Here is a 27,621-nt window from a genome sequence, read left to right on the forward strand (position 1 = left end):
GGTACTAACATTGAACGTGGGATCATGGATACTTTTCTCATGTAGTAATTCAGCATAATAAATTTACTGGTATGGTTAGTTATGTGCTTTTGTAAGCATATAACTTGGTCTTGTGCTCCTCTTACTTCATTTTGCAGTGAAAAATTAAATTGTAAAGATCAGTATAGGATGGGTATTTGTATAAACCCCCCACCAAATCCTCCGCTTACTACATTTCTTAAAGTGAAGTTAACTGGATCCTGTACAGTTAATTGTCAGTTTGCAAGAGTATGGAAATGAATATTGGATAAGAACGAAAGTTGAATGTCTGTCATAGGGTAGATTAGATGTAAACAAGTTAAGGGTTTGATTTTGGTTTCTAGTAGGAAGGCCAACTTGAGAGACTTTGCAGATCAGGTCCCTATTGTTTTAAATGATTCCAATAAATATATTAAAAAATTTTTAAAGAATTCCCAAGTGGATTTGAGAGCACTTCAGTCTTAGCACCCGTGATTTGGGTCAGACAAAAGACTAGCAGAAAAAGAAATATTTTTACTTAAGTATTTCTAAACTAACACCTTCAACTTTGGAAATATATTGTCTGAAATTTTGTATGAGTTAAAATCCATGGTCTTGCAAATGCACAGATGTTTAACATCAAAGGTACTCTTAGTCTTATTCAGTGTAAGCAGGGTCACAACACACCGGTAAGATTATTGGAAACTAACAAAGCTTCTCAGTTTTTGTGCATTTGACAGCAACTTGCGTATCATCAGCTTCACTGTTTTCCCCCCTTATTCCTTTCTTAAAAGTAAATTTAAAAACTTATTCAGCATATATTTTCCAGAAGGAAGAAAATTTATTATTTAAATACTCATTTCCAAAAACATTAAAGTTGACAGTGTCCTTTTAAAAATTTTCCAGCTGAAGATCAAAATTTGACCTTGAGATTCTAAATGAGTTTGTGTTCTGTATTGTCAAATTTTGAATTTTAAGAGGGTACATAAGTGATAAAAAATACAGACTAACATTTATGATTATGATCCAGTTTACAAAGGAAAAAATGAAAAACAAGCTTCTACTTAAACTTTAGAGCAAAATTTGTAATGCATATCCTTCAGTTTTCCAAGACTTTGTCTTTGGTTACCTCTGTTTTCCCTCCATCCATTTCCAGGTCTGCTTTTTCCATAACATTCTTACAGCAGCGCGTATCCTGCATGCCAGAAGTGTGCTTATTTTAGAACTTAGGAATGTAGACATGGTTCTCCTCTTGTGGGTATGCACTGTTGTGTATGGTTTTTAAAAAAAAAAAACCATCCTGCATATAGTTGCATAGCAGAATTTCAGATTAGTTCACTTATTAGAAATACAAGACTCCATGTAAATCCCCAAACTTCTTAGCCTAAACCATCAGAGAAACCAAATTAACCTTTCCTGTCTCTCCTTCCCTGGTTGCCCCCTCTTTGTACTACAAGGAGTTCAGATGTCATTTTCCTCCTTGCTGCCCTCACTACTTTGCTCTGGCCAGCATACTTTGTGTTGGAATATAATTTCTTGCCATACCATCTGCTGGTGATTTTTTTTTTTTTTTTTTTTTTTTTTTTTTTTTTTTAAGGTGAAGTCTCTTTGCCCCAACTGCCAATATATTTTTAGAGTTTTGGAAATACCATCAGGTTGTAGAAGGAAAAATATTTGCAAGTCCTCTCTGGTGCATGTAAAATATGTAGCATCCACACAAAAGTAGTAATTTGCAAGGCTGACTTAATATTGTTAGCAATCCTCTCAGAGTTTGGCTTTTTTCCTTAAAGTTCTAGTTCCTGGAATCCCATGACTGAGACATTCTGCTTTCATATAATATATACCAATAAGCCTGTTTCTGACTCTCATGGCTGGGGAGATGAGCTTGAAATGTGAACCTTAAAATCTCAAAAAACAGAAAGCGAAATAATGAATTTGAAAATTGTTATAATCCTTATTTTTAAAGGCTTGAGTCATGGTTTCAGACTTCTCAGACTTGGGAGTACTGGGTTCGTTTTTATAGTTGTGCTGTCATCTCAGTTAGGAGAGTGAGAGGGGACTTTTTATTCTTATGCAAATCTTAGTCTGGGTCCTCTCCTGTGCCAAATTAGCTACTGTTACCTTATCACCAGGACTGCAGTTCTGAAGTGGAAGGTATAGGCTTACCCACACTTCCAAGTACACTTTTTTTTGTTATGATTAGTCTGAAGCTTACATCAGGTATGGATGCACAGTGTCCATACAACTTTTTTTTTTTTTTTTTTTTTTTTTTTTTTTATACTGTGCATCCTTTATGCAAACCAGGCTTGTGCATCCCCACCATCCATACTGTTTAACCTTGTATTGGAGTGTACCAGGGAAATATGGACTGCAGTGACTGTTCTGTAGCATTTTTGTTTCTGTTCAGATGCCGGGAAGATATTCATGAAAAGCCAAATGTTAAGACAATCCACTTTGGAATGTCCTAGCCATTAGAGAGTTGGGAGGAAGGAAGACTGGTCAAACTAGTGGCACAAGCATGCTTGGGAAGTTCTGCTGGGACTATTAAGTGTCATGGACTAGTTATAGGACCTACGTGTCTGGCAAGTCAAAACATGGCTAGCTGCCATGGTTACTAATAGAGTATTAATCGTATTCATGCTGACGCCAGCTAGAGATTAAACACGCCACCTGCTTATTCAATACCACCTTTGGAGCAGTAGATAAAATATTTTGTCCTATCGTAAGTTTTTGTAACTGTTCGGTTTTTGTATAACCACACTGACATCTGACAATCTGTGTTAGGGAACATCAATATCAAAGAAATTAGCCAAAAGCAGGTTTGATTTAAGAAAAGTTGAAACTGCGAGGCTAAATTTTATTGAAATTGTGTAAGCTGCAGCATTATCAACACATTGAAGTTGACAAAAGATTGAAATCTGTTACTTTAATTTGTAAGACCTATAGCTAGCAATGGCTTTAGCAACAGAAAAAAATTAGTTGCCACATGCTGTTGAGATGAATTTCAGGCCAATTCAGTGTGGTTTTAAAAGGATAGCTTTTGTAGCACAAAGATTCAATACAGAGTTCACTGTTAAGAAGGCTAAAAACAGTCTCTGTCTTTTTAGTAAGTTATGTTTTGGAAACAATTGAATTTGCAACAAGACAGCGGGACACCCTGATGTCAGAATTTGCTATTTTTTCTCCTGTAGCATGTTCGTGTTTTATCTGTATAGTTGCCCTATCTGTTTAATTGCTGTAAAACCTACACATTAGTTTCCCATTCTATGTTTCATGATAATGAGTAAAGTTAGTGGCATTTATTGTTCTGTTATTAACAAAGTGGGTATAATTAGACTGGCTCTTGCTTTTATGTGGATTAATCCATGTGTGTGTGTTTAGATATAATTTTTGTAAAACGGACGCATACTAATGGTTGGAGAAAGTGACCCATCAAGAACATGAGAATTAGACACAGAGGGGTAGTCATGTTTGTCTGTAGCTTCACATGACAAGCAATTCTCTGGCACCTTAGAGACTGACAGATTTATTAGGCCATGAGCTTTCATGGGTAAGACTCCCTTGCTCAAGAAAATACTTACCAGTGCCTCTCTGCCATGTACGTTGGACAAAACGGACAGTCTCTGCACCAAAGGATGAATGGGCATAGATCCAACATCAGGAATTGGAATACAAATAAACCTAAAGGGTAGTAGTGATGGAAGGAAATAGTGAGAGAGGCATCGGACACCAACAGGTGCTGAGCCTGTGGTTGATGATGATATAGGGCAGTGTTTCCCGAAGTGTGGTATGCCTACCGCCCATGGTACATGAAAGGACTTCAAGGAGTACATGGCAGAAAATAAATTACTAAAAATCGGGAGATAGGCACTGGGAGAGCGGGGTACGCCAATAAGGCCAAAGTCCCAAAAAGGGTACACAAATGTTATAGGACAACACTTTAACCTCCGTGGACATTCAATAATGGATTCAAAAATACTCATTCTCTTACAAAAGGATTTTACCACAAGATTACAGAGGGAGATATCTGAATTAGAATTCATTTGCAAATTTGACACATTTAAACTAGGCTTTAACAGAGATCGCAACTATCTCATGCATTACAAGGGGAATTTCCCCATCTTTGATATTTGCAGGAACAGGACACATCCTACTTCGCTCCATCAACTGGAAACCCTTTTTTCCCCTCCTCTTTCCTCCCGCCTGTCCCCATTATCCAAACCCTTGATTCTATTTGTTTACTCCCATCAGCTGAGGAACCTAATAAATTTGTTAGTCTCTAAGGTGCTACAGGACTGTCTGTTAGAGAATTTGTGTGTGTGGTAGGAAGGATGCAGTAGCTTGAGAGTGGGTAGTACTCGAAAGCATAGTGATGTTTTCAGATGAGGTGAGTGTGTGTGGATTCTGTAAATGTGTACTGAATGTTCTAAATAGCAAATGTCATTGGGAATGCAAAATATTCTCAATCTCTTCTTTTGTATAACTAAAAACAAGAAAATAAACTACTGCTTAATCTGACACCTGTGGCTTAGCTTCCAATTTGAGTGTGGCTTCCATATGTCTTTGTCCTAGACAGGTGAGTTCTAGAATTTGCTATCAAAAGTGGACCCTTCTTATTTCATTTAAAACAAACAAACAAACTTAAAAGCCTTCGGTGGTGCATCCTCCGCACATGGGGAACACCTAATTCTGATGAAGAGGAGAAAGGACAATGATTAGGGAGCATGTGTTCATTGAGATCTTGTAAACCAGTACTGCACTGGACCACAAATAGAGCCTGAGTGAACATTGCAGACAGTATGGAGAAAGTCCCAACAGGAAGAGGAAATATACCAAGACATAACAGGCTTCTTTAGCAGCTAACACAGGTGCTGCAGATGTTTGACTGACAGGCCCAGAAATCATGGGGTCATTGCAGTGAATGTAGGCCTCTGTTCTAGCACTTCCCTATGCCCCTCCCTCTGTGTTCCATGTGATGCTGTGGCTGGTCATTACCTCTGCTACTCCATGTCAGGTAAGGCTGTTAGGACAACCACACTTTCACGTACAGCAACCATGTGTAGCCAGTATAGACTGGAATGTTTTTTACCTTTCTGATTGCAAAGTCCTCTTTTGTTAACTTATTTTAGAAGTTTGTATTATTTGATTTTTAATTACACGTGAATTTTTTACACTGGTGGAAAGTACGCTTCTATTTTGGGGAAACTCATATTTATTACTTAACATATATTGTGGAATGTCTAGCACTGCTCAGATCACCCACTCCTTTCATTTTACAGCCCACAGAACTTACAGGTTCAGTGAAAAACTGGACCTAATAACATATATGTAGCAAACACCATATAACTCAGAGGTTTATTAAAAGAATGTGTAATGTAAATAATTTATTAGGTGAGCTTTCATGAGACAGACTCACTTCTTCAGACCATGGCCATACCTGAACAGACTCAATATTTAAGGCACAGAGAACCAAAAAACAGTAATCAAAGTTGACAAATAGAAAAAAATTATAAAGGTGAGCAAATCAGAGAATGGAGGGGCAGCGGGTGGGAAGAGTCAATTAGATTAAGCCAAGTATGCCAAAGAGCCCCTATAATGTCCCAGAAAATTTGCATCCTGGTTCAAACCACGTGTTAATGTGTCGAATTTGAATATGAAAGAGTTCAGCAGTTTCTCTTTCTAAAGCAGACTGAAAATTCTTCTTCAATAAGACGCAAACTCTTAAGTCATTAACAGAATGGCCCACTCCATTAAAATGTAGGCTAACTGGTTTGTGGGTCAGGAATGTTTTGAAATTTCCATCGATTTGGATTAAAATTAGACTGGCTGGTGGGGACAGGGGGTGGGCAGCTGTTAATTTCAGGGAGGAAAAAGTGGGGTCCAATGTAAAAATCTTGCTCACCCCTGGTTTAGACTGACTCCATGCTGCAGCTGTGCCCTTGTAAAGTATGCTGCATGGCTTCTCTTTATCTCTGGGAGAGAAGTCCCCCAGTGACAAAATAAAACCACTCCCTGGGAAGGGCAATATCGTTTGTCAGTTAGAGCATGGATGTCACTGACAAAGCCTTGTGCACATTGGTGCTTTTCATCGCTGAAATCTTTGTCATTTGGGGGAGTGGAGAGGTTGGGGAGTATTAAAATGATGGAAGTACCGATGTAGACGTAATCTATTGCTTCTCCTATGTTCATTTTACATACCACATTCTAAAAAGAATAACCCTGTTATAGACCATCTGTGCTGAGGTAGCACAGGGCATCTCCTGTGTCCCTTCATCCAGGTGTATAGCTTTGTAGAACTGGGAAGCTTGTAGAATTGGAAATCATTTTTCTCTCTCCTCCAATTTGTTGGGTCTAGAGACCTCTGCATGTACTTCAGGGGCACAACCGTAGGTGGCTGGTGACTTGGCTCTTGAGGAAGGCTAGCTCCGGTCCCCACCCCTCACCATCTGTCCCTGATCCCCTGTAGGAGCCCAGAGCATGCCTCCAGCTCCAGTACTGGGTGATGTAGTGGTGGCACCCCTACCCCTGGTGCTCTGATTGGCCCTGCTACTAGGAGCTCCAAATACCTGGTAGGTTGGTCAGCCAGCCTGGGGCAAGGCAAAGCACTAGGACCTGCAGGGTGGGACCTGACCTGGTGGCAGAGCATGGGTGGTTCCATACTGGGCTGTTTGAAGAGGCACAGCCATACCCAGGCTACAATACCCACATCCCGTAGGCACAAAGAATTGTTTGGTCAGCAGTTGGTGACAAGAAACTATGTGCACTGGCTGACAGGGAAGGGGGAAAACTTGTGGACCCCCGAGGTATTTGTTGCAGGTGGCTGGTGGTTTGCTCATTGTTGTGAGTCTAAATCACCTTGGTTGGCAATCTTAAAATAAAACCATAGTATTTTGCTCCTTGGGAGCCAGGTTTTTGCTATTTTTATCTGAAATTAGTAGTAAGTATTTGGTTTGTTGTTGTGGGGGGAGGGGGTGTTTTTTGTTTGTTGTTTTTGTTTTGTTTTGAAATCGAAAAAGAAAAATTTAACAAAAAAGAATTGCTTCCTCTTCAGTTTCCTTCCTTTGGACTTCAAGAGTTATTGAAAGCGAGGCAAAAAACTATACTACATAAAAATAGGTTCAATTTCAGTGTCTGGTATTAAAGTGTTAGTCCCTTGACCCTGTTCCCATTTCTCAGATTTATTTTTTAAATAAGACATTTATAATTGTTGAAACAGAGAGTGTTAAATGTTTAGCAGACAAAAAAGATTGACAATGTAAAGCTAAAATATTCCCTCCATTCCCTCTCCTCCCTTGCCACATTGTCTTAACTTCCAGACATCTCTTTTGTTTTCTGTCTTCCTCTCCTGTGTCTGTCTTTTAAATGTTGACTTTTTGAATGTAATATATTGGCCACATTTTCTTTCTAGAATCCTAAAAAGAAGAATGGAGCAGTGTTTACCAGAAATACAGCAGAGCATACTGGAGCCAGTTGATTTTTCAAAGGCAGACAAGACGCCTTCCAGCTTATCAAGTAACGAGAGCACAAGCAGGACATCAGATGTGAAGGACTGCTCAGATGTTGATTTTACTGGAGGGCCGGATTCCAGCTTGGAAAGGGAACCCAAATTATTGGCATCAAACTACAATGGAGCAGCTATTGACTTAAGAGGGGATGGAGTTTTAAGCAAAGCAGAGGCACAACTTTTACCTGATTATGGTGGAGATGGAGACCGCTGTATTAATACATGTTCTGAAAGACAAGTAAAAGACTGCATAAATATAGACTGTTTGCCTGGTGGAAATTTCGAACCACAGGTTTCAAAAAATAATGGCACAGAACAATCCTTAATGGAAATACTGAAGGAGCTAAGGGAGGAGTCTGACTTTACACAAAAAATTACCCATCAGATCTATTCAGAAAGCCCTTACGACACTGATTGCACCAAGAAACTTATTTCCACAATACAAGAGTCATCATCACAGGAGGCTTTGCTAGAAGAAATAGAATCTGAACTGTTATCTACAGACTTAACTAAAGAGCATAAGCTCCCAAATGGAATGAGGAAGGGTGAACATGCCTTAGCGACTTTTGAAAAATGTGTGCAAGACAAATACCTCCAACAGGAGCAAACCATAAAGAAGTGAGTATCTTGATTAACCTCTACACAGTAAGTGTGCTCAAGAGTATCCTTATGTGTGTATTGCAGAGCTAGGGCCTCATTTTTCACAACGTACGTGGTCTTAGTTGTTGCTGAAAACCCTGTCATAATTTTGGCTTATATTAGCTCTTCTTAAGGATGTTGAGTAAAAGAGCATTTAATTTATTTGTAAATAAAATGTAGGCTGTTTATAGAATTTGTAATCAATACGTGTAATAAGCATAGTTAGACCTTTAACTTGTTGAATGTGGCTGGATCTGAAGAGAAATTTGCTAATCCTTAATCTGAAATTTTTGGTCAGTTACCCTATTAGGTTTCATGTCAGCAGTAGTTTGATAGAGTTAACAAGAAATTCTTTGTTAAATATGAGAAGTGAATCCATTGTAATTTCTATTCAATTTTATTCTTGCATTGTTTCCCGAATTTAGTCAGCTGTCCCAGTTGTTAAACTGGTTATCGTTAACATCACTTGAAGTTTCCTCTGCCAGTTTGAGATAGTCAAGTTTGGATTTTAAAAAGTAGGCATGAAAAGGAAATCTTTAAATTGGTTCTCATAAAAATAATACCCCTTATTTGCTTTATAATTTTATGCGTACATCTTCAAGGATCAAATAATGAAATACCATCTGGTAACAATAAAAGCTTACAGGAAAGCCTTTGAAATTTAATAATTTACTCTGTGTGTGTGTGTGTGTGTGTGTGTGTGTGTGTGTGTGTGTGTGTGTGTGTGTGTGTGTGTGTGTGTGTGTGTGAGAGAAATTTGTTTATAAGACATTTTTGTATTAGCAAAATGTAGTTAACAATTCTATATGAAAATTGTTCAAATCTCTCTCAACTCACCGCTTGAATTCTTGGTTCTCTTTTTGACATTCATACTGCTTTCTCTGTATAATATAAGGGGTATGTGCTCGCCTGAAATGCCTATTCTTTCACATTAAACCAGTGGTGGGCAACCTGTGGCCTGACGGCTACATGCAGCCTGTTGGGGTTCTATTTGTGACTCACCACACATTTTGTTCACAATTGTTCATGTGTTGAGTTGCCAGATACCACTGGTTTCTATCTATGTTATGTGTTTTCCTACCGTTATTGCTAAAGTGACATACTCATGAAGCAAGGGCTCCTGAAGTGATGTGCGTGCTGACTGCACAAAACATTCACTGTGAGAGCTGTGTGCTCCCTCTGCATCCAATCAAAATGCTGCTATGCTCGAGTCGGCGCACCTTGCAAATTGTAGGTACACAAGCGCAGTTGGCAAAATTATTTTGTCCTTGTAGAACATCTTGTGACAAAAGAGGGCCACTCATGGGGCACCCTTAGTAGCGTAGGTTCCCCATCACTGCTTTAAACTCTCCTGCTGACAGGGCCAGAAGTGAGAGGGCCTTTTACTTATATCTGTCGTCTTGTGGGTGGAATTGTGATTTCACAGTAATGGATGGTTATGTTTTTAAAAAAAAAAAATCTCCCAGGGAGACTTTACCATTCAGAGCATGGGATTGGGGAAAGATCTGCTGCTACAAAGCAGACGAAGTGGCGGGGGGGGCGGAACTGACTTTATGTAGGGTGACCATCCATCCTTTATTGGGCAGGACAGTCCTGTATTTGGGATGCCAAAAAGGTGTCCCGACTCCCTTTGTAGAGGGGAGGAATTGTCCCTTATTCAGGCTGTCTTTCCCCCACCTCTGAGCCTCAGAGAAGTGAGGGGAGCGTGGGCAGCTGCAGCTTCCCTGGGGCTCCAGGGGAATGCTGGTGGCTGCCACTTCCCCAGGGCTCACAGGGAGGCTGGCAGCTGTGGCTTCTCTGGGCAGGGCCAGCGGTTGCTGCCTCCTTTCCCAGGTCCCCAGGGCTTGCCAGAATTGGGAGGAGCCACCCCTCTCCCCCCATATATGCCTGTCCCTTATTTGGAACAGGAGATATGGTCACCTTAACTTTGAGTCTGGCATGTGTACATTTTGCATAAAGCAATTACAGATAATGTGGGAATGTTTCTGGGAGTGGGGGACAGTAGATGTCTAGATGGCTGTAATTCCAGAATATTTTATACAGACAAGTTAATTGGGTTTTACCTGTTTATTGTGCCATTTACTTGTAAATATTTCCCTGTAGCAGATTAGTCTTGAGTACTGATCACTTTCTTAAGGAGATGCAGACAAAGCAGTACTGCTTCTGTCATGCTCTATGCCCTTTTCCAAAACAGTGAATCCTGCAATTCCTTCAAATGCCTGGGAGTTAGCTAACCTGCTTAGGTACTTTTGCAAATCCCCCTTGGTGCCAGTCTTTGTCTTTGGACATCTGAATATGTTTGTTTGTAAATCAGGCCCTTCCATATTGGTTCTAGAATGCCATTATCATCAGTGTGAATCTGTGATCATTGTTTAAGCTACAGTTTTGATTTAGCCTTAAGTCTGCCAGACTGTAAAGCAGTGGTTCTCAACCTTTCCATGCTATTGTACAGTAATCCCCCGAGAGATACACATTCAACATGCATATATCTCACCTTTACCCGAGAGTGGTGTGGGGAGGGCAGTGTTCTTGGGGGGGGTGGGGGTGGGGAAGGAGGGCATTGCCACAGGTCCATGGTTAGAAGCCATGGGGTCCCCGGCTGGGGGGGGCACAATGCTGCAGCTGGAGCCTTCTCCCTCCCTTCCCCGAGCTATGCGGTTGTGGGAAGGGAGGGAGAAGGCTCTTAGCCTGGTTCCTGGCTCCCCACTTGTGGGAACCATGAAGCTGAACAGTTTTCTGGGTCTCACAAGCAGGGGAGACAGGAACCTAGCTGCCCCAGGGTTCTCAGCTCTCTGCCACTCTGGGAGCCAGGGAGCTGACCAGCCTTTGTGAGCTGGTCAGTTTCCCGGCTCCTGCAAGCCCAGGGGAGCCAGGAACTAGGCTGCATCCCGGTTCCCAGCTCCCCTTGACTTGTGCAAAAATTCGAGTTAAGCAGGGTTTACTGTACTCCTTTCAAGACTCTGATTTGTCCATGTTACACCTCATTGGAAAACTACTTGTTTACAAAATCAGACATTTAAAAAAGTGTCCCAGCACACTACTACTGAAAAATTGCTTTCTCCTTTTGCTAGGTAATTTATTGTCAATTGGAATATAAATAGTGTACTTCCAGTATACATTTCAATGTATAGTACATAGATCAGTATAAAAAAGTCATGGTCTAGATAAAATATTAGTTTGTGATGACTTTGCTAGTTCTTTTTACGTAGCCTATTATAAAACTGAGCAAATAATCTAGTTGATGTACCCTGTGGAATGACCTCTGCTTGCTTACTGTCAGAGATATACATACCCTTGGCTAAGAACCATAGCTGTAAAGGGACAAAATGCCTTAAGAATTTGAACTACCTAAGAGGGGTAGAGAGCTGCTGACCTTGTGGTTAAGGGATCTGAGTGGGTTCAGTGTCTAGCTCCTGTTGCATGCTTCCTGTGTGACCTTGACAAGTCACCTCACTCTGCACAACCCTAATATAAAGATAATATCTGTATGTTTACATCCATTGTTGTGACTGTACACTTGTGTTGAAAGTACACCAATATCCTGTGAGAGAGATCATACAAATAATCACTTACATTAGTGCTAGCCAGATGATTAACATAGTGGTGAGTCTCTCTGAAATTTTGTAAAAGCCTTGCCAATAGGGTGGTTCTGGGTTAAAAATTCTTTTGGATTACTTTTCCGTGGATTCCACACACACAACCATGCAAAGCAATTCTGCTGTATCTTTACAGATTGATTAAAGAAAATAAAAAGCATCAGGAACTGATTTTAGATATTTGTTCAGAAAAGGACAAGTTAAAAGATGAGTTGAAAAAACGAACAGAAACAGAAAAGCAGCACATCAACACTATCAAACAGGTATGGCTAATAAAAGAACATTGCATGTGAAAGCAGGAATGGAACAAAATCCCAAATGCTGGTGTAGCCAAGGCATTTATTTTATTTTTCTATTCCAAAAGCTTTGTTTGTTTTGAAAGAACTTACTTGTCTTTGGTTTAATACAGGTACTGGGTTCAAAACCACTGAAATGTTAAGCATCTAGAAGTCTACTGAACTTGATGGAAGTTTCAAGTGCTCATCATTTCTTGATTATTGGGCTCCATCAGGTCAATCCTGTGAGCACCCTCAGATCACATTTAAAGATCAGTGGATGTTGAAATTACTTAATATCCCAAAGAGTTGGGTGCCCCATTTGGAGGTGTTGTGGACTGAACAGTAGCACCAAGATTCACATTCCAATTGCAAAACGCAACCTTGGCATGAACTGTATATTGCATTTATCAGAAAACTATATAACTATTTATTTGGGCCTGCCAATTTTCTGTAGTGTATGAGGGTTATTTAAGTGTTAATTTTAGTATTATATTACTTACATATTGCCAATTACCAATAACTATGTATAAACTCAAGATTGAAGGCTAAAATTCTAATTGAATCTGGAAAATCTGCAGCTGTTGACTGCTTAAGATGTGGTTGAAATTTGTGACATTAGAAGACTCTTAATGTATTAAAGAGTTGTGCTGCCTTTTGGGGCCCATGTATGGTGTGTAGATACAGAGAGAAATTTTCTGCAGATAGTTCACAGATATTGAGAAGCAATTTGTGGAGCTATCTAAACAATAATCTGTCCTTTTTGTTAGCGAATGGGAAAAGAAACCTGTAGAGTTGAGAGATTACTTCTAAAAAGGAAGACCGTCTCTGATATATGCTAGAGTAGACACACACTCTTCAAATGCTGTTTGTCTACATGGAGTGTATATACCTAATTATAAGTAAATAATGTATGGTATTTCAAGTTTCTGTATATGACACAAGCATGTCAAATCTAATAACTGAGAACTGTCACAAACCAAAGTAATGTGTATTTCTTTCTTAGAGGCACAAGATAATAGGATACCATACTAGTCCTGACTCTCATCATTGCACATTTAAAGGATTTCTTTGCTAATGGTAGTAGTGTAAGGGTTATTTATGCATACATTTGTAGCTTGACTTTTAACTGTAATGAAATAGGGTCCATACTAATTTTTATAAATTAAAATCAATGTTAATGTCTTAATCATGCTTTAGATCTGGCTTCTAGTTTCCATGCCCCACAGGTTGGTAGAGGACATTCTGAAATACTATTTCATGGATTTAGACAGTGTGGCTATGTTTACACTGCAGAGCAATTTTGGGATACCAAGGTATCCTGTAGTGGCTACTCTGTGGGTATGTCCACATCACATTCCCCTTTCGAAGGAGGAATGCAAATGAGGGAGATCAAAAATGCAAACTGAGTTCTGATTTACAAACCTTGTTCTTCCTTTGCATAATCTCATGCGATCATGCTTCCAGAAGAGGCGTTGCTTTTGGGTGGGGGGAGAACCCTGTTTTCGAAAGAACCCTTCCTCCTCTTTTTGTTTCAGGAAGAAGTGTTCTTTCTAAATTTGTGTGTTTTCCTAAATACACTCATCCCTCGCTATGCGAGCACAATTGGTTCTCAACTTTCTGCTCGTAGGCGAAAACTCATAAGAGGGATACTAAATTACCATTAAAATACAAAGTAAAAATCTGGTCTAGTGCTCGGGGAAGGAGTGGCAGCGTGTGGCACTGCTTTTGAAAGGTAAGTGAACCTTGAGGGGATGTGAGGTTAAAGGCTGGGGGCAGTATTTGGCCATGAGGAGGAGGGAGGGTTAAAATCTGGTGGTGGGTTGGGTCTGTGGGGCGAGCTGGGGGGAGGGGGGTTCAGGCTGTGGCAGGTGGGGTGTGTGGGGCCAGTGTGGGGCATGGGTCAGGCTGCCCTGCGTTGAGGCCCACAGGGCATCAGGCTGCCTCAGGGCCCCGGGTTGAGGCTGTGGGCCTGGCAGGGGAGGTGTCAGGCTGCTGCAGGTTGGGGCTGCAGGGCTGGTGGGGGTGAACTGGCTGGCTAGCTTCCATGGGTTGGGGCCATGGGGCTGGCAGTGGGTAAGGCTTCTGTGGGTGGGGGCCACGCGTCAGGCTGCCGCAGGTTGGTACCATGGGGCTAGTGGGGGGCGGGGCATGAAGGAGGAGGCTGGTTGCTGTGATTTGGGGGTGCGTGACGGAGGGGGCTGGTTGCCGTGGGGTGGGGCGGGGGGGGGGCAGGTTAAGCCTGTGGCGGGTTGGGTCTACTGGCCAGCGAGGGAGTCAGACAAAGGCAGGTTGGAACTGCAGGGAGGGGGTTAAGCTCATACTAGTGGGGAGAGTTCCCTTGTCTAGTGAACTGAGGTAAGTATGTGTCCCTTGTTTAAGTGAGTACTTGTAAGTAAAGTACTCATTTAACGAGGGATGAGTGTACTGGGTATGCTATTTTGGCATCCATCTACACCTTGTTGCAGGAGGATTAAGGGATGCCTCAAAATAAGCTATTTTGGCAAATGTCAAAATACTGCACTATTTCAAAATAACTCGCAATAGGATACACGCTATTCCGGATCTGAAGAACGGGTCTGCCCCACAAAAGTGCATCACCTAATAAATTATTTTTACTCTTTTTAAAGTGCTACATCACTACTTTTTTGTTTTGTTTTGTGAAGATACAGACTAACTCTCTGTAACTATCCTCTGTGATTATCTGTCTCGTAATATTTGCTTTCCAGTTAGAATCAAAAATAGAAGAGCTCAAAAAAGAAGTTAAAATTGGTCAAGACAAACTTGTAACACAAGATGCTGCAGCCAAAAATACAATTCAGCAATTGCATAAAGAGATGGCATTTCGTATGGACCAGGTAATTTTGAATCCTTTGAAGTTTTAATAATTGAATCTTTCATTAAAGAATTAGTTTGTTTTAGGAAATGTTAAATAGCCCTGAGCATTGCAGTCAGCAGATGTGTTGAAAACTGATATAAAGCTTCCAAAATGTGTTTTTAATTAATAGGATTCATGCATTTTCATGGTTAGTGAACCTTTTGTAGAGCCACTAATATTTCGATATGTTCTCTTTGTGTCACACTTTCATTTGCTTAATAATATGTAAAACAATAAGCCCTGGAATTATTGCTTCCCTGTAAATTTTGATTTGCTCAACACTTTGGTTTTGAATAGAGGTAGAAATCATCAATTATGCACTCACTAGTGAAATCTATTCTTTCTAAGCACAATAAGAATGGTACAAAGAAATAATACTTTCACTTTGTGGTGCTGGAAGATTGTGGTTTTTGCCTTTAAGATTTTGCAGAGCCAGGGGTTTTCTTTAGGCTACAAGAATTTTAGAACGTAATTTTTGTTTCCTTTTCCTTGTTAAAACAGTATAAGCAGCTTAAGAGTGATTGTTGAATTATATCGTGGAGGGACCATGACTGAGGAATGGAACTGAATATCTACAAAAATATTTTTCCACTTAGTAGTCATCTAATATATAGGCTCCATTTAGCATCATTAAATACATTCCAGCTGTACCAGCCTATTCATTATACAGCTAAAGTAAAATATTTAGTTTTTAGTTTGCAAATACTTAAACAGATACAAATAGTAACAACTCTGAGCAGTCCCATTTAAATAAGTGAGACTGCTTGTGTTAGTAATAGTAAGCCAGTGCATAACTTTGCTTGCAGAATGGAGCCTTTAAGACTTTCCTTCACTTCTGTTTTAATTACTATATTGGAGTATTGTATCTATTATTCATAGATTTAAAAAAAAAATCATCAGGGAAATGTGAGCTTACAACTGACTTCAAATTTTTAAAGGCAAACAAGAAATGTGAAGAGGCACGCCAAGAAAAGGAAACGATGGTGATGAAGTATGTTCGAGGAGAAAAGGAGTCTTTAGATCTCCGAAAGGAAAAGGAATTACTGGAGAGACGACTAAGAGATGCAAATAAAGATATTGAAAAGCACCTGAATAAAATCAAACAGCTTTCTCAGGAAAAAGGAAGACTGCAACAGCTCTATGAAACCAAGGTACTTTTAAAGGAAAGGTTAAAAGCCCTATTTAAATAACCAGGAGAACACTTGTCTATTGAATGATAGGTATTTTAGTACATTCCCTTTTACTGGATGGCTGTGAAAGAATGATTTTATGTCCATGTATTTTGGCGGGAGGTGGAGGTTACTATTTTCATCTTCCTGAAATTCATGTATTCTTCTGAATTGATGTTTTGCTGTTTAACAGCTCAATTTTTTTCCTTTTTGCAGCCACTATATTATACACTTTTGATAAGCAGTGACCATGTATAGAGACTGTATGATTGTTATGTATCTTTTTACTTTCCCTATGATGGTCCATACTGGATTTTTTAATCTAAGAAAATCAAGTAAGTAAATAGGATATCTTTGGGCCTACTCATTAAAGCCTGTGTTCCTTCTTGGAAGTCAGTGAGAACTCTGCACATGTTGTGGAGAATGGTATCAGGCTTTTTCCTTCATATTCTTCCACGTGATTGACTGAATTTTGAGGCATCTGTGCATTTAACTCCATGTTCCTTAGTGTTAAGATTCAGCGTATTCTCATTATAAGTACGGTGTCAAGTGCAGAGACAAATATTTAAACTACAAGCAACTGCAATATTTTAATATGTAATAACTGTGTTAACTAAATTTTAAAACATTCTGATCTTGTGCTCCTGGAAGAACCAATATTCTCCGCATACTTCTAGTCCAAGGTATCATTGATCACAAGGTAAATATTAAAAGAACCATCTTATTGAAACTTGAGAATTTTGGTTTCTGGAGCTTTGTTTTTATGTATGTCATTACGTTTCCTGCTTATAAGAATTAAACACGTTGGGATGGACGATGCTACCTGTTCAAGTTGGCAAATCAAAACTTATGCCAGAAGTTAAATGGCAGGTCTAACTATCAGGACAGTGTTGTTTGAAGACTTTGATTCTGCTGCCCTCATGTGGTACTTTTGTAAACCTCTTATAGTTAAGGTAGATTTATTACATCAGTAATACTGTTTAGCTGCTGGGATTGTACTATAATGTGTAGGACCTTAACTGTAGCAGTGAGTTTGTAGCTATTTAGTATCTAAGTTTATCTCAGTAATGTGCTTAGTTTATTAATAGTACTTGATGTTCATTTAGGAAAAAAAAAAGGATATTTTGTATGGTGTGTTGTATAGCAATCACTGTTCTCCATCTTGTGTGCATGCAAAATGTGTCAAACGGTAGCGGTCTCTGTCTTGATAGTGTTTTACACCCCCTTTGCACTGTTCAGAGTGGATTGATTTTAAATTAAGGCAATTTAAATCATGATTTAAATCGCCCAAAAATCATTGATTTAAATCAAGTTAGCACAATTAGTCTTAAATTTTTTGTTTAGAGTGCACTTAATTTAGAAATAAGCCCCACTGAACTCATTGGCACGTCTATTTTTTGAGAAAAGTAAAGAATGGGGTTTCTTTGGAAAGCTGAATTACGCTAAAGGAAAAGGGAATACTTTGATGGCATCATTATTAAGGTTGTAGCCATGATGCCTCAAAATAAGGGGCATGTAGCATGTAATATAAAATAAAATGACAGTTGCAGCTGGCACTTCCAGATTTCTTTTACTGTATCTTTCTGTATTGTGTACTTGAGCGATAGATTCTAAACATAGTTAACTAACTAAACTATAAGGCTTAGTCAAGCTAAAGGTTTTTTCTCTAGCAACATCCAACAGAGGAAACAGTTTGGGAATTTACTTGTCAAATCACACTTACTAAAGAGAAAGTCCTTGAAGAATGGTGACATTTAAATGACTAACCATATGATCCATTCAGCCACGTCTACATAATTTTCTCCCAATAAACAGTTTTTCTTCTAATGTGTAATTCTTGCAATTAGGCCCTGTATCTTCTTCCTGCGCTTACACTTAACGTGTTTTCCTTTTTTACCTAGGGAGCAAATTTCCTGAAAATATTCTCTGTTATACCTAGAATCCGTGACCTTTTTTTGGGTGGAGTGGGGGAGAAATGAAGCTGTGTGTCTGCTGAATGTCTTCCACCCCCCCACCACCGTCCAGTCTAGTGTGCCTTTCTATGCTGCCTCAGGCCTTTTCTGTATATCGTTTCTGTCTTTAAGACAATGTGTTAACTAACTCCCTTGCCATGCTTGGCTAAAGCCTACCACCACTTAAGTGCAGAACAAAAACAATCCTATCCAGCTTGTGTCTGTCTTTGCACACGTTACTTTTTTAACCTACTGAGAAACAGAAATTCAAAGTCCAGAAATTTCAAGAAGCAAAAGCTAGTAGCTAGGCTGGACAGACTAAAACCGTTAATTCATTTCTGTGAGACTCTGTGTGAGTGCAGCATATTTGTGATCTGATTTAAATTATAACTTATTTTAAAATAGATTTAGAATTTTAATGATGATTTTGAATTTGGCATCTCATTATTTAAACAATTTACAGTTTTTAAAATAATTGTCCATTTGGTCAAATATCCAATTACACAATGTTTGTCAGACTAGCCACAAAAGTTAGTAAACCTCATGTTTTCTGCTATATTCTCCTATAGTGATTCCTGTCTTTGCCCCACTCTACCCCACATCTTTCCCTGAAGCCTGCAAAGAGAAACAAAGCCTTTGCTGCTTTTCCAGAAGATCAGTACCTTTTAGTATCTCATGGATCCATGCAGTTCTGGTCAAGAGTCCCCATGGAAGACATTAATCAAGATTTAGAACATCTCCTTTGATTACGAATGTGGCAGTACTGCACATGGATAGAGAGCTAGTCTTTCACTGGCAGGCAGACCTTGACAATTAAGGCTGTAAGACCCAATCCTGTAAAACCTTATTTTGGCTAACAATATGCAAACTTTTCAGGGCCTTGTAGATGAAAACCTGCACTTCAGACTTATGTGTGTCTGATTTTTATAGCTGTATTAAAATCTGGATTTTAAAATGTAATCTGTGGCTGTTTTCTTTTTTGTTTTGTCTTTATTCAGGAGGGTGAAGCCACTAGATTCAATAGAGAAATAGAAAAATTGAAAGAAGAAATCAATTCTCATGTCATTAAAGTAAAATGGGCCCAAAACAAATTGAAAACTGAAATGGATTCACACAAGGTTAGTAAGACAATTCCATGAAGTAAGATCATAGCAAGTCCAGTATAGCTGTTATACCATTTTCTTGCTTAGTTTCACTAAAATAGTTTTTAAATTGTCTACTTTTTAGCTTGGCAATTTATAGACAGATTTTCGGATAGTGTGTTGTAGATAGTGAAGTGGAATATGTAAAATGGTGAACGTTTATCAGTGTTTTGCAACCTGGGATTGATTTGGAGGAGTGCAAGAGCAGAGTCAGTATTAGGGAATGGCAAGCAGGTAAGAACCCAGGCTCATGTCACAGGGGGCCTGACAAAGCTAAGATACAGGCGTCAGCCCTAGGCCCTGACCCTTAGACTTCAGCTTGAGCCCCAGGGCTGAAGTAGGAGCCCCACTGCCTGGGGTTGAAGCACATAACTTAGCTTTGCAGGACCCCCTGTGATGTGGGGTCTGGGTAGTTTCTCTGCTTCGCACTCCCTAATGGTGGCTCCAAGTATTGTTGTTTGTTTACTGGAACCACATTTAAGGTAGGAGTAGCAATATTTTCAAATCTTTGTAGGGAGGTCACAGATGTGGTTTTGGTTTTTAGCCCAAGAGGGGGCGCCGACATCACCCTCTTCCCCTCCCCCCAGTAATGATGGAGAAACACACAAATATGTCCAGGGTGATTGCTGCAAGAGTGTCTTAATTGTGTGTCATAACACACAACAAACCAGCAGTCATGTAGCACTTTAAAGACTAACAAAATGATTTATTAGGTGATGAGCTTTCATGGGACAGACCAACCTTGTCAGATCTGTGCTCAAATTTGGCACATTAACAAGTGGTGTTAACAAAGACAGCAATTACCTTGTGCATTACAAGGACTGCTTCCCTTCCTTTGTTTTTTGTGATTGTGATTATTTCAGGCAAGACATATAACATCCCTCACCCACCTCCTTCCATTCTGTGTATTTGATTTGACAGTTTTTATTGCACTCTATTTTGGACTCTGTAGTATATAACTGGGTCTGGACTGGTAATAACAAGAGAAACTCAGATCTTCAAAAATCTTGTCACACAGCACACAAATCTTGAGACTTACCTTTAAATCACAAGAGTTTTAAATAATTGACAGAACCGCCAACCAGAAGCACAGCAGACAGGGCTACCTGGTGTCCCAGAAGTTCTGGCTGTCAACAGAGCCCCCACCCCGAGTGTCCACACTGGTTTCCTGTTGACAAATTCTATTGCGAGAGGCAGTCTGCTTCCTGTTGATGCACTTTTGTGAAGTTCATGCTCCATGAGTGTTGTCAACAACACTCCAGTTTTGTTGACAAAACTCTAGTGTAGACATAACGTACTAGAATTTGAAAGCATTTTGTGATCATCCCCTTTTTCCCCTCATTCAGAATCTTGCTCTGTGACACTCCATAGTTTGTCTGTTTGTGGTTTTATTTCCTAGGAAACCAAAGATAGACTCAAAGATGCAACAACCAAGCTAACTCAAGCAAAAGAGGAGGGAGAGCAAATACGGAAAAACTGTCAAGAAATGATAAAAACATACCAAGTAGGCATTCTTTCTCATGAGGTGAAATTAACATGTTTAACATCTGATTTTTCTCCTTCCCCCCACCCCATTTGTATCTTAAATTGCAATTAAAGTGAAAAATTATTGCATGCATACCACATATGAAATGTCAGGCCATTAAATTTATAAATGATTATAGAGGAAAAAATAAATAAGGGAAAAAATGAGATGTTGAGGTGGGCTTTGCTGCAGTACAGTGTGGGTTTATATATTCAAAATTATTATGCATGGTGGTACACCTAGAAGCAGTTGTAAGAGAGTCCATTTACTGTGTTTATCTAAAAAAAAAAAACCCTATACAATTAAAATGTTGTGGTTTGGTTTTTTTTGGTTGGTTTTTGTTTTTCTTTTTCTTTTTTTCACTTTTTGCATTTCTTCCAATTCATATAGGAATCGGAAGAAATTAAATCAAATGAATTGGATGCAAAGCTCCGAGTGACAAAGGGAGAACTAGAGAAACAAATGCAGGAAAAGTCTGAACAGCTCGAGGTAAAAGATTGTTACTGCATAGGCAGTGTAACTAGGCTCTCTTAACACTAGAGCACACACTCTTTCAGTACCTGGTATGAAACCCAGGATTCCCAAGTTTCAGCATTTTCTGCCTGGCAAATAGCTATGGAACATGACAAAATGTCTCATTCCTCTCTAGTGGCAGATCTACCAAGCATAACTTTCAATTGCTACCATTTCCTGTTAATTCAGGTGATAGAGGATTATTTGTTTTGTGGATGAAGAGATGACCCAGCTTGGAGTTCAATGTGATGCCACACAGTGAAACTTCGGGTTGTCTTTGGTTTGCTTTTTTAAAAAAATCCAGGAAATTATATTCCAAAAAATGTGAAAAGAACATTAAGGTTGTAAAGTCAAACACTCAGTTAGGTAATGCCAGAATTAAGGTTGTCTCTGCAACTTCAGTATGGCTTCTTGTACACATGATCACTTACTGGTGTGTGTGTGTTTTTTGCACCCTGGGCTGATATTTTTTTTTAAACTCTTGAGAGTTTGACTTAAACTTTAACTTTAAACAGCTCTTTGGAGGATGTAATTTATTCAGTTGGAGTTAACATTGTTAGCAAATTATCCAAGGACAAGTACATGTGTGTGTTGTGTATGTGCACATGTAATGTCTCCACTGTTATGAGATCTACATACTTGGATACCTTGGTGCTGGTCATAATAGAACATCTAGTTAGATGGGCAGGCAGCAAATAGATTTTCTATTAATGGGTGTAGTAGGTAGAAGTGTCCTGTGCCCCTTAAAATTACAGCATTGAGATGCTCTCTCTCTTTGAAAAGGTACACTATGCCAAAATAAAAGAACTGGAGGACCTGAAGAGAACATTTAAAGAGGGTATGGATGAGCTGCGTACACTCAGAACAAAGGTAACTAAAGAGCTCTCGAGCTGTCAAAGCAGTGGTGTCCGAAAGAAATTTAACATTGCCACAAAACCCACTCCCCCACCCACCCCTGTGTAAACTGCTGGTGACTCACCAGAGCCGCTGTAGCACGTGGGGCCATGCCACAGGACGAATCACCTTCACTGCTGCTGCCATGCATTTTTCCCACCATTGGTGGGTGCATGCATGGAGGGGGTGGAGAGCACTCCACATGCACAGCTCTGATGAGCTGCTTCGGTACACTGAAGTGGCCAGTTCTCCCTGTGGCAAACAGAGAGTACATTGGGCACTGCGGCGTTAGAGAGACTGAAGTCTGAACATAAGGATTTTGAAAACAGATCCTGTTGTATCTAGCTAGGTTATAAAAAGATCAGGAATACATTGTGATCTGGTACAGGGATTTGTCAGCATGAATTTAGGATTTTTGCATTACTTCTAAGTGGCAAAGCTCTGCTGTCTTGGGGGAGCTCTAGCGCAAACTACATAACGTACAGTCTTGAATTTTTGTCGCACGTTTTACAGGAAAGTAGTTGGGTTCTTTTGTTTGTTTGTTGAAATGCTACCTGGTGGTAGATTTGTATGTTCTTGTTCTGTTAAGTCAGGCTTTCTTACTACTCTGGGCCCAACTATCCAGGCTATTTCTAACAAATATCATGATTCTTTTTTTTTTTTTTTAAATCTGAGATCCTGTAATTTACTAAAACTTACAAATAAGTATGTTCTGGGGAGTGGAACAAGTTGGTACCGTTCTGCTGCTGCGTGTAGGTACTATCACAGTTATCCCCTTTTGGTATATTCAGAATCTCAAATGAACAGGTAGCACTTGACCACAAGTCCACATTAAGCAAATTCCTTCCTACTACGGTCAGTTTCAAAAGAAAAACAGGTGTCCAAACTAACTGCTGAAGATCTGTCCAGAGGCTAGGTAATCACAAGCTGTCTCAACTGAGAGAACCTAGCAGACTTTCCCATCCAGCTATATTGGGGAATTGATAATATGGAAGGGGCTTCCGCCCTACCTTATTCTGTGCCCTGGAAAGGAAGCGAGTATTTGCCCTGAGTTTTCCACTAGCACTGTTCAAGTGCCCACACTCTCACTTCACCCAGGGGGAGAAAAACAAGATGGTCATAACCAAAACGGTCTCCCAGGATAGCACAGTTTTGCTAACTGTGATTGTGTCCCCAGAATTTGGGAGGTGTGCAGATTGAATCATAGCAGCACTTCGATTGGATGCAGAGGGCATATAGGGCTCTCACAATGTTGGGCAAAATCAGCATGCACCTCACCTGTATGTATATCTAATTACAAGAGAGGTTGAACCTCTCTAATCTGGCACTCTCTCTTGTCCAGCAATATCCATAATCCATCATGATTTTAGTTAGCCAGACCACCACTTGCCATGGGTGTGGCCGAGTTTCCAATCACCCCGTCATTTTTGTTTACAGCCAGCAGTCCTTGCTCTCAGTGTTCTGTGGTATTATTTAGCTGTAATTTGCCCCTAAATGTCTTCTAAGAGCCCAGTAAGCAGTAGAAGTGCTGGTAATGCTGCTAGCCAATGTTGATCTCCTGTGGTCCAACAAATTCTCCCATTCAGCCTAGTCGGGTCCTGAAGGTGCCAAACTAAAGAGGTCCAATCTTTATAAATATCATCATACACAGACTTTTTTTCCCCTAGCAGCACTGGAGGTGCTCTAATATAGTGCCATGCAAGAGATCAGTACAGCTGCATTTTGGGAGTTTTCTAGAGGCTGCGCACTGGACCTCTGAGGAAGAAGTGAAGACGTGCCACACACCAATGATGGGCAATCCATTTGTCAGTCTGTTAGCCAGTTCAAAAGCAGCATGGACTAGCTCTGTAGGGAGAAAAATCAGTGTCAGTGGGCACACCATGGGTTGACCTTGGTAATTGTAGAAGATAAAACTGTGGCTTTTCTTGGATCCACCCATATTTATAGGTTTATGAATCTATTTTTTTGCATTCCTACTTAAAGCTTGTATGACTTGTCCAGTTTTTATTTTTTTAATGTGTGTGACTGAACTGTTCTCTCATTTAGTTTTTGATAAAAAAGCAGTCCAGTAGCACTTTAAAGACTAACAAAATAATTTGTAAGGTGATGAGCTTTCATGGGACAGACCCACTTCTTCAGATCAGGAGATCTGAAGAAGTGGGTCTGTCCCATGAAAGCTCATCACCTAATTATTTAGTTAGTCTTTTAAAGTGCTACTGGACTGCTTTTTTGTTTTGATAGTGTATAGACTAGCATAGTATATGATGTATGAAAGGGTTTTTGTATCTGACTTTATATATTGTGGTTCGAGCTTTAGACCTGTTGGAAGCTGGTAAATTTCATCTGAAGTTTGGTGAGAAGATAGCTATTTTTATAGTTAATCTTAAGTTCTTTTGCACTTAGGTAAAATGTCTGGAGGATGAACGGTTGAGAACAGAAGATGAATTATCAAAGTACAAAGAAATTATTAATCGGCAGAAGGCAGAGATTCAGAATTTACTGGATAGAGTGAAAGTTGTAGACCAGTTGCAGGAGCAACATCAAAGGTATAAAGTAAAGAATGTATTTGATACAGCTTTCTGTTTTGAATCAAGAGCATTTCTATGCCCTGAAAGAATTGCATCCTTTACATTTGGGTCTGGGGTGTATACAGCAAATCTGTATCTAATCTCAGCTGTCGCATATCCCTCCAAGAACCTTTATACATTAGTTTGTCTTACAGGCACCCAAGAGAAATACTTTGAAATCTGAGTTCTAGGGTTAAATGATAGTTGTAACACATTCTTTGAAATAGCATGGGACAAAATGTAGTCTCTGTAGTAACTCCATGGACTCTGGTAGTGTTCCAATAGGGATGAATTCAGTCACTGGTTCCTAATCATTTAACTAGATGTCAGTAAAAGTGACAGACACAGAGAATTGTAATAAAAAGCAGTCAAGTAGCTAGTCTTTAAAGTGCTACTTGACTGTTTTTTGTTTTGATAGTGTATAGACTAGCACGGCTCCCTCTCTGTTTCCAGAATTGTAATAGGTTGTGGAACACTGAGATTTTCTGATAGATGCGGGTTCTACTGCTGACTCTGGACAGCCTCCATTCAGAGAAATTGACCAGTGCTCATTTTATTGATGGGGTAAAACGGTGTCCCCAGTGTTCTGGTGATAAGGTGGGGAGAGGTTGCTCTGCTGGGAACATCAGCCCTCTCTGAATATGATGGATAAATTAAAGCATTGTAAAAATATAAACAAAAATACAAATAATCTTTAACATATGATGCATTAAAAGTATGAACTACTACTTATGAGCTTTTGCGTCACTAAGGACCCTGGAATCAGTTCAGCTGTAACAAATGCCATTTCTTCAAGGAAGTAAAGGGGCAGATAAGCTGATTCTCTTTAAACTTGCACCAGTTTGACAGTGGTGTCCTTTTTATTTAACTGACATGTAGCTAATGCAGGTTTAACCCCCTGTAGATTAGATGAGACTGTGGCTCCAGAGCAATATTGGAGCATAATCATGTTTTCCATAAGGTACATGTGAATTAGCAAAAATACACTCCAGTTTCATGGACTCTCACAATATTGCAGAAGTGGAGGCAGATGACCATCATCTAAACCAGGGGTCAGGAGTCTTTCTGAAGTGCTGAAATATGACCTTTGGACCTCCTATGTACAGTCCCAGTGCTGGTGATACTTTTTAAAGTCACTAATAGTCTCTTACAACAGTTTCACGAACAACTAAGTATAGATGCAGAGCTTTATCATTTAGGTGGTGGTTGGTAGCTTTAGCTGGTCTTTTGTTAATCCACAGACAGCATGGCTTTCAGCAGGCTCCCAGCTGCGTGGGAGAGGAGGGATGGTGCAGATCTGCCTTGCGTGCTGATGAAAATCAGCTCACATGCCCCTCTTCGTACACATGCCGGGGGTTGCTGGTCCCTAATGTAAACAAAAACACTTATATATGCCCATGGCATTTGTAAGCCGTTTTCATTTGGAGTTGAACGATGTTTCATCAGTCATCTGCTTTCCTAACAGTTGATGCTATTAAACATAGCATCAGAATTTTCTGGACAGGTGCAGTCAGTCATGACACTTTCGGTTTACACCTACATCAGTATCAGTGACTGATCAACTACAAAAGAGCCACTGCATTTTCTTCCTCTGCTAATGCTGGAACAAATACTTGATGAGGAATTACCTTAGGTTGGATGGGAGTGCAGTCTGCTAGTTTTCTTTGCATTTTCAATTAAATTTATATTGTACTATCCCAGGGCAGGAAAAGCCACTCCCTGAAAGAAATATGTCTGTTAAAATAACCGTGTTTCCAAAGGTTCAGCCTACATGACACAATGGTGGAAGGTTAAGTGCTTCTCTGCTGCCTTCCACCACAGGGACTGTCTATGGATGTACAGGGCAAAATACACATTGGGCAGTGCTGTTAGTGCTTGATATAGAAGAGGCCAAGCCTACAGTGACACATATTGCAGGCAGGTGGCCAGCTGGAAGGTAAAGGACATCTGCTAGCATAGATGTTGCTAGCAAAAGTTGTAGTCTTGCTCTGCAGTTTGTTTTAATCACCTTTGTTGGTGTATATCTGAATGAAGGCTTGTATAACCACTGCACTGTTTTGAAACAGCAGTGTTTTCAATAACAATTACATATTATATATAATGGAGCTGCTGGATAAAAGGTACAGGTTGAAATTCTCAGGTTCGGCACCCTCAGGACCTGACTGATGCTGAACGAGAGAATTTGCTGGACCACGGGAGGTCAGTATTGTCTAGCAGCATTACCAACACATTCACTCATAGAAGACATTTAGGGGTAAATTACAGATAAATAACAGCATAGAACACTGAGAGGTGGGACTGGTGGCTGGAAGCAAACTTTATGGGACCACAGTAAACTTGGCTACACCCATAAGTGGTCATCTGGCTAACTAAAATCATGCCAGTTTACATATGTTGCCAAACAAGAAAGTGCTGGACTAGAACCTGTAATTTTTTTTAATCTAACATGCTGACTTTTTTGTAAGTACAGTGAAGCAAAATAGTTAAATGAAAACAGCCTCCCCGAGAGGGTGTTGGATGAACTTGAAATACAAATGGAATTATTGTAAGGAAAATAGCTGATTTCGACCTAGAGTACCACTGTAATTCATTTGTTTTTTCTATGAGGACAAACAAGATATTTGGCTACATTGGTATAGAAGTGTGTGTGAGACTAAGGAGGCAATAAATGATTAACTTTCCCTGGCTGGAATACAATGTCTAGTTTTGTGGCCACCAAACTATAAGTATAGTCACCATGCTATTGTGCCCATAGAAAAGTTGCAGCTTATAGCCATGTGGATAATTCAAAATTATGAATACGTGTGGAGACTGCATTTGAATTTTTCCAAAAATGGATAAGTATGTTGGTCTTTTGCTTTTATTTCATCTTTAAATGAAATGTGTCTCAAACATCTTGGAGTGACTTGCGGAGAAACTTTTAAAAATGAACCCGCAACTTTTTTACACTGTTTTTATGAGCTATAATAA

At 39.7% G+C, this 27,621-nt stretch overlaps 1 protein-coding gene across 3 annotated transcripts in view; it reads left to right on the forward strand.

The window, feature by feature from the left end:
- Positions 1–27,621, forward strand: part of CCDC186 (coiled-coil domain containing 186) — a 63,450-nt gene that overhangs the window by 20,192 nt on the left and 15,637 nt on the right. For 2 of the 3 annotated variants that reach the window (XM_074999109.1, XM_074999110.1), the window contains exons 2-10: positions 7,406–8,119; positions 11,873–11,999; positions 14,741–14,869; positions 15,828–16,040; positions 19,009–19,128; positions 20,552–20,677; positions 21,068–21,166; positions 21,974–22,060; positions 24,488–24,630. In XM_074999109.1, coding sequence (XP_074855210.1) covers positions 7,422–8,119; positions 11,873–11,999; positions 14,741–14,869; positions 15,828–16,040; positions 19,009–19,128; positions 20,552–20,677; positions 21,068–21,166; positions 21,974–22,060; positions 24,488–24,630 — 1,742 coding nt within the window. In that variant the 5' untranslated portion in view covers positions 7,406–7,421. The remainder of the gene's footprint in view (positions 1–7,405; positions 8,120–11,872; positions 12,000–14,740; positions 14,870–15,827; positions 16,041–19,008; positions 19,129–20,551; positions 20,678–21,067; positions 21,167–21,973; positions 22,061–24,487; positions 24,631–27,621) is intronic. The other variant, XM_074999111.1, reaches the window with a different exon arrangement.

The sequence above is a fragment of the Carettochelys insculpta genome, chromosome 7 (genome assembly GCF_033958435.1).
Source record: "Carettochelys insculpta isolate YL-2023 chromosome 7, ASM3395843v1, whole genome shotgun sequence".
NCBI lineage: Eukaryota > Metazoa > Chordata > Testudines > Carettochelyidae > Carettochelys > Carettochelys insculpta.